The sequence below is a fragment of the Chiloscyllium plagiosum genome, chromosome 4 (genome assembly GCF_004010195.1).
Source record: "Chiloscyllium plagiosum isolate BGI_BamShark_2017 chromosome 4, ASM401019v2, whole genome shotgun sequence".
Classification (NCBI taxonomy): domain Eukaryota; kingdom Metazoa; phylum Chordata; class Chondrichthyes; order Orectolobiformes; family Hemiscylliidae; genus Chiloscyllium; species Chiloscyllium plagiosum.
This window is the reverse complement of record NC_057713.1, coordinates 113,303,366-113,311,065: the sequence shown is the minus strand read 5'-3', so window position 1 is coordinate 113,311,065 and position 7,700 is coordinate 113,303,366. Positions and strand designations below refer to the sequence as shown.

The 7,700-nt window shown below is 43.4% G+C and overlaps 2 protein-coding genes across 2 annotated transcripts in view; one reads left to right on the top strand and one right to left on the bottom strand.

Annotated features, from left to right (window-relative positions):
• Positions 1-7,700, bottom strand: part of LOC122549515 — a 109,245-nt gene that overhangs the window by 34,425 nt on the left and 67,120 nt on the right. The gene's annotated exons all lie outside the window — the stretch shown is intronic.
• Positions 3,346-7,700, top strand: part of LOC122549340 (zinc transporter 8-like) — a 31,704-nt gene continuing 27,349 nt past the window's right edge. The window contains exon 1 of the mRNA XM_043688990.1: positions 3,346-3,721. Coding sequence (XP_043544925.1) covers positions 3,609-3,721 — 113 coding nt within the window. The 5' untranslated portion in view covers positions 3,346-3,608. The remainder of the gene's footprint in view (positions 3,722-7,700) is intronic.

The window sequence follows — 7,700 nt, the reverse complement described above, 5'->3', positions numbered from 1 at the left end:
AGCCTATCACCCTCACCTTAACCTCCTTCCAACTATTGCATTCCCAATGCCCCTCCCCCAAGTCCCTCCTCCCTACCTTTTATCTTAGCCTGCTTGGTACACCCTCCTCATTCCTGAAGAAGGGCTTATGCCCAAAACGTCTTTGGATGCTGCCTGACCTGCTGCGCTTTTCCAGCAACACATTTTCAGCTTCTCCAATTGTCCCCAGCATTACAGATGCCAGTCTTTTGTTAATTTAATTCACTGCACATGATGTTGAGAAAAGGTTGGACACATTGGATACTGCAAAGGCTATGGGCCATGATAACATTCTGGCAATAATATTGAAGTGCTCTAAAACTTACCACTTCCTTAGCCAAGCTGTACCAGCATAGCTATGACACTGGAATCTGCATGTGGAAAATTGCTCAGGTATGTCCTGTACTCAAAAAGCAGGACAAGTCCAACCCTGCCAATTGCCACCCCATCAGCCTACTCTTGATTATCAGTAAAGTGATGGAAACACCTGCTCAGTGACACCCAGTTTTGGTTCTACAAGGACCACTCAGCTCCTGACCTCATTACAACCTTGATTCAAACATTAATAAAACAGCTGACTTTCAGAGGTGAGGTGACAGTGACAGCCCTTGGCATCAAGGCTGCATTTGACTGAGAGTAGCATTAGGGAACCTTAGCAAAACTGGAATCAATTGGTATCAGGGGACAAACGTTCTGCTGGTTGGAGTCATACCTGGCTTGTGGTGATGAATGTCCATCATCTCAGCTCCAGGACACCTCTGCAAGAATTCTTCAGGGTAGTGTCCTAGGCCCAACCATCTTCAATTGCTTCATTAATGACCTTCCTCCCATCATAAGGTCAGAAATAGGAATATTTGCTTAATATTGCACAATGGTCAGCACCATTCACAACTCCTCAGAAATTGAAGCAATTCATAATCAAATGCAACAAGGTCTGGACAATATTAAAACTTTGTCAAGTTGCAAGTAATGTTTGCACCACACAAGTGCCAGTCAATGATCATCGTCAACAGGAAACAGTCTACCAACCACTTTTTGACATTCTATGGTGTTACTATCACGGAAACCCCCACTACCAATATCCTTGGGTTATGATTGATCAGAAACTGGTCTTGCTACACAAACACAGCAATTACAAGAGCAATTACTTTAGAAAAACTACAATGGGTAACTCACTCCTGACTCCCTCAAGTCTGTCTACCATATACAAGCCACAAGTCAGGAATGTGCTGGCATACTCTCCGCTTGCATGGATGGTGCAGCCCCAACAACACTCAAGAAGCTTGACACCACTGGGGATAAATTAGACAACTTGACTGACACATATCCACAACCATCTACTCCCTACACCATTGGCATTCAGTAGCAGCAGTGAGTACTATCTACAAGATGCTCTGTAGAAATTCTCCAAGACTCCTCAGACAACTCCTTTCAAACCCATGAAGAACAAGGCTGGCAAATACATGGGAACACCACAACACGCAAGTTCTCCTTCAAGCCACTCACCATCCTGACTTGGAATTGCTAAGTCAAAATCTTGGAATTCCCTCCTGAATGGCATTGTGAGTGTGCCTAATCCAAATGGACTGCAGTGGTTCAAGGAGGAAGCTCACCATCTCGGAGCAAGTTATTGCAGATGCAGAAATCAGAGTCTATGAAAAGTCATCTAGACTTGAAACTTTAGCTTGGCCTCTCTATCCATGACTAGGGCTTGACCTGCTGGGATTTCCAGCTTTTTTAATTTCAAGAAGCTCACCATCACCTTCTCAATGGACAATAAATGCTGGCCCAGAAAGTAATGTCCGCATCATATGAGTGAATTACAAAAACATTTGTAGAATGGCCATTTTGACAAACTCAGATGTTCCAATGCAATTCATGGATTTTGTTCATTTAAACAGGATAAGGCAACGTTTAAATATTTACGTATTACAAAGTGGCTTCAGGCATTTTGCCTGAAGGGTATGAAAATTCAGAATCTAGGAAAATAATAGATGAATAATTGTGGTCAATAATCAGCTGGAGTAGAGAACAGGGAAACACAAGCCAATTTGTAAAAATCTGGAAGGTGTATTAAAAAGGAGTTGCATGTATTTAAAGTTGGCTGAGAGATTATGTTTGGAAACTAAAGGGAAGGTTGAATGGTAAATTGCAGTTAAAATAAATAGACTTTTAACCTGCAGGTGGTCATTAACTCTAAACCAAGTGTTGGTCAGATGATGAGAGTATTGTGCAAAATGTATTATCAGCCTGGGCTCAGTTCTTTCATATAGGGAAATGTGCACTCAAAGGATCCTTTGATCCAACTCATCCACACTGACAAGATATCTTAAACCGATCTAGTCTCATTTGCCAGCATTTGGCCCATATCCCTCTAAATCCTTCCTATTAATGGACCCATCCAGATGTCTCTTAGATATTGCAATTGTACCCACCTCCACCACTTCCTCTGGCAGCTTATTCCTTATATGCACCACCCTCTGTGTGAAAAAGTTGCCCCTCAGGCCCCTTTTAAATCCATCCTCCATCACCTTAAAGCTATGCCCTCTAGTTTTGGTTCCCCCTACACTGGTAACAAAAAGACATTGGCTGTGACCTTGGTTGTTCACCTTATCCATGCTCGTGATTTTATAAACCTGTATAAGCTCAGCCTCCAACTGGATAAAAGCCTCTCCCAATAGCTCAAGCCTTCCAATCCAGGCAACATTCTTGTAAATCTTTTAGGAACCCTTTCAAGGTTATCTCAGAGTTCTGGCTGAAACTGACTTGGGACCTTGGGAAGTGTAAAAGGCAATAGCATCCAGTGGTAAGAAACTCTCTGAAGGAGGGGAAACAAAACTGCTCAGGTTGAAGAGTACGTCACAATTATCCTACTTGGTTAGAGACAAAAAAAATCTGCAGATGCTGGAATCCAAAGTAGACGGACAGGAGGCTGGGAGAACACAGCAAGCCAGGCAGCATCAGGAGGCTGGGAGAACACAGCAAGTCAGGCAGTATCAGGAGGCTGGGAGAACGCAGCAAGTCAGGCAGCATCTGGAGGCTGGGAGAACACAGCAAGTCAGGCAGCATCAGGAGGCTGGGGAACACAGCAAGCCAGGCAGCATCAGGAGGCTGGGAGAACACAGCAAGCCAGGCAGCATCAGGGGGTGGAGAAGGGTCCTGGAGAAGGGTTATACCCGAAACATCGACTTCTCCATCGCCTGATGCAGCCTGGCTTGCTGTGTTCTTCCAGCATCCTGCCTGTCGGCAATGATCCTACTGCAAAGCACTCAGGCCCTGCTTGGGAAATTGCTTTGTAACACTCCCAAATTAAGGTTTTCTTCGCGCATGCACCGCTAAGTTCAGGACAACCAGCAGAGCACTGTCTTAAAGCCCGAGCAAAGAAACGGTGCCAAACAGTCGGAGTCCACCTTGAATCAGAGACACCCGATTAGAAAAAAGATAACGTTTGATAAGAAGGAGATAGGTTACTTCAGACAGATTGGTAGCTTTTGAGTTCGAAGCAAGAACCAAAGTTCGTCCCAGGGGAGGTACGTTCAGGTGAGGACAGCTAATTTCTGTCAGGGAGGAATTCATTCAGTGTGCTGGAGATGGATCCGCTCGCTCAGATCCGTTCAAAATTTACATTCCAGAGGAAGAACATGGAAAAATCTCACCTGGTGCGGGATAAAACAAGCAAGGACCTTTCCTTCCCCAGGAATAGGTAAGATTTCTCATTTTAAGCCATGACTTCGGTCGGGGAACTCAGTTGCCCGGTAGATATTGTGAATGAACGGTAAGTGAGCCGTATTCACCGGCATCTATTGCAAAAAAAAATGTACTTTATTCCAAAAACGAAGTATTTTTGAACACACAGTTACTGAAGCAGATCGGTGGTCTTTGCCCAGGAGGAACAGAGATTGGAAGTTGGCATTCCCTGCACTTACAAAATAAAACCCAAGGCATTTCTTAGATTTTTCAGGACAATCTTTAGACATAGTTGAGGTACAGAGAGAGTCTGATAACTGAACATACTCCCATTGTACTAAATAACTTCAGTTACAGTCCGTCAATGCGAGCTGCCTCTGACTTGCAAGGTACTGGGGCTCTCTGTGAGCAGTCTGATTATTTCTTAGTGACAGAAACAGGAAGATGGACAACCCCTCGCCCACCCCATGATCTCCTGACGGAGCCTCAACAACAAAATTCGTTTGACGGTTTTGTTAGAAACGGATGAAATCCGATGTGGGGTGGAAACTGCAGCCGTCCACTGGCTCCTGAGCAGCTCACGGCTTGTTCCCGGGAGCTGACCGGTGGGATTTACCTTAACCCCAATGCAGTGAGGTCGCTTGGAAATACGGGCGGACTCTTTGCAGGGACGTGCACACACACACACCGAGAGGGTGGGGTGATGGGGGGAAGTGGTGGTTTAATTCAGCCCCCAGGAGTGGGAGATGGGGCATGTTCCAGGAGCAGCACTCTGAAAGCTTGAGGTTTTAACTAAACGCTATTGGACTATACCCTGGTGTTGTCTAACCTTGTCCAACCCAGTCCAACACAAGCACCTCCATATCATGAATGAGGAAAGTTGGGAGGTTTCAATTATCCCATGGCCGGTCAAAATAGGGCAAACTGTGCTCACCACATACTGTTCAGCGGTGCCTTCACACTGGTGAGACAGGCAGTGAATATTTATTAATCTGTTTTTTTTGTTAAAGACTGAAGTATTTATTGCTTTCAAAATAAAGTCAGCAACACCATAGACACTCAGCCAACTAGCTTCACCTTTTTTCTTCAAGGTGCCATGCGCACTTACATAGAACAGTACAGCACAGAACAGGCCCTTTGGCCCACAATGTTGTGCCAAGGATTAATCCTAATGTAAAATAACATAACTTAATCTACGCACCCCTCAATTCACTGCTATCTATGTGCATGTCCAGCAGTTGTGGTTTTCCATGTTGAAGTGGAGATTGTACACCGCAGGGCAGCAGGAGAGGGGCAGCTTCCATTGCAGAGGTGGGCCCAGTCAGAGCAAGCCAGACCTGAGGTGATGTGGGCATCAAGGGAGATATCCGAGAGAAGACGGTGGGTTGGGTCAGGGGTATGGAAAAGTGTCTGGGTCTGGTATCCCAAGTGTGGTACCTGGGGAGGGACTCACTGTCAATCAATCCAGATCATAGAATGAGGGGCAGAAAGGGATTGTGCTACCCACATATGGGTCCATCTCAGGGGCTTTGCTGGCAGAGTACTTACAGAACTCTGTGTTCAACATTCAATTACCTCTCCTGAGAATCATCTGGGCCACTGAGAGAAGGAAGGCCAATTGAGCCTGCCAGTTAATCCATGCCCCACAGAGTAGGGAATACAATATTGGAGATAGTGAGGACTTCAGATGCTGGAGAGTCAGAGTCGATAAAGTGTGATGCTAGAAAAAGCACAGAAGTCAGGCAGTATCTGAGGAGCAAGACAATCAACATTTCAGGCATAACCCTTCATTAGGACTCAATACTGGACAATACTGGACACTAACATACCCACAAGGAACCTCTTGGCCCTTTGGGTTCAGTCCCCATTCAGTAATATCACGGTTGATCTGATTTTAACCTCAACTCTACATTGCTCCTCATTCCCCTTTCATCCCCCTTGTTAATCAAGAATCTATCTACCTGTGCATTAAAAATATTTAAAGATTCTGCTTCCACTGCTTTTTGAGGAAGAGAATTCCAAGGACACTAAACATTCTGAGAGGAAAAATATTTCCTTATCTCTGTTTTAAATGGATGCCCCCCCCCAACCCCTTAGCTTTACACTATGACCCCTAACTCAAGATTCTCCACACAAGGAAACATTCATTCAACATTCACCCAGTCAAGTCCACTCAGGATCATATTTGTTTCAACTAAGTCATCTTTAACTTTTTTAAATTCTTGCAAATACAGGCCTCGCCTGTAGGGGAAAGTATTGGCCTAGTGGTATTATTGATGGACTAAACACGTGTTCATATCCTGCCACAGCAGATAGTGGAACTTGAATTCAATTTTGAATTGAGAGTCTAGTGATGACAACTAAGCCATGTCAATTGTCAAGAAAAAACATCTGGTTCACTAATGTCTTTTGGGGAAGGAAACTGCCATCACTACCTGGTCTGGCCTCCATGTGACTCCAAGCCCACAGCAATGTGGTTGACTCTTAACTGCCCGCTGGGCGATTAGAGATGGGCAATAAATCTGGCCTAGCCAGTGATGTCTTCATCCTGTAAATGATTTTTTCAAATGCCTGTCTAGGCAATCTATTCATTCCAGGCATTAGTCTAATAAATGTTCTTTGTAATGCATTCAGCACATTACTATCCTTATATAATGATGGTAATTAGTGCTGAGCACAGAACTCCAGATGGATTCTCACTAAGGTCCAGTATGACTGAACCCCCTTACTCTTACATTCAAATTTCCCTTGCAATAAACCATAACATTCTGTTAGCTTTCCTGTTTATTGCTGTGCCTTCTGTGATTCATGCACGGGGACAGCCAGATCTCTCTACAACTTCTTACCATTAAAGATAATATGCTTCTTTTTATCCTTTTGACCAAAATGGACAATTTCACACTTCTTCACAACGTACTGCATTTGCTAGATCACGAACATTCAACAAAGATTGAACAAAAAAACATTGTTCCTTTTATAATTAAGGAAATGTCCTAAACATCTCAGTGAACACCAATGAGTTACAACCATGAGGCATGCCTACACATTTACCTTTCTGGCTAAGCTAACGTCAACAAGGAAGGTGAAACACCCATGAACATTGTGAAGTCAATACAAAGTGAAATATTTACATATGATTCTCAAATTTGACAAAGAGCAAATATATGAATTCTCAACTCATCTCTTGCAAATGGCCAGAGTTAGGCAGCAAAATGTTTGACATGATGTACAGACTCCCTTTTTTATTAGGAAGCTCTTCTAAAGTTTCCCCAGAGCTGCCCCATTCTGAGTGAATGGTGATTTCATCACAGATTTTAGGAACGTAGGAGCAGGAGGAGTCAGTTCAGCCCTCGAGCCTGTTCCATCATTTAATACGATCATAGCTGATCTCATCTAGGACTCAGCCCCACTTTTCTGTCAGCTGTCTATAATCCTTTAACCCATTAATAAATAAAAATCTATTTCCTCCTTAACTATATATTTTGCATCTAACACACTCTGAGGTAGCAAATTCTACAGATTCTTTAAGAGAAGTCATTCCATACTAAATCTGCTAGCCCTTAGCTAAAAACTATGTTTAAAATTCTTGTTCTAGAGTGCTCCATGAGGGGAAACATCCACTCTACTTTGTCAATTCACTTTATCACCTTATATACTTCAATTAGATTTCCTCTCGGTTTTCTAAACTCTGGTGAGTATAGGCTTCTGGCATTCCCTCATGGGTCAAACAGGAAGAAACGTACGAGTGAAGTTCATAACTGAGCAGGAGATTGCATTGTATTTGTGCCTGTGTCTTTTTCGTCTAATTTGTATTGCAGTTTTGGACCAAAACAGCTGTACAATATTACTCTTGATCATAAATATGCAGGATTTATTTTTTGTGCTTTGATTTACCAACACCTTTTTGTGAATGGAAATTTGAAATAGATGAACTTATTTCACAATGTTTTCCCATGAGGGTGAAATCCACACCCCATCTTAATATATCCAGGACA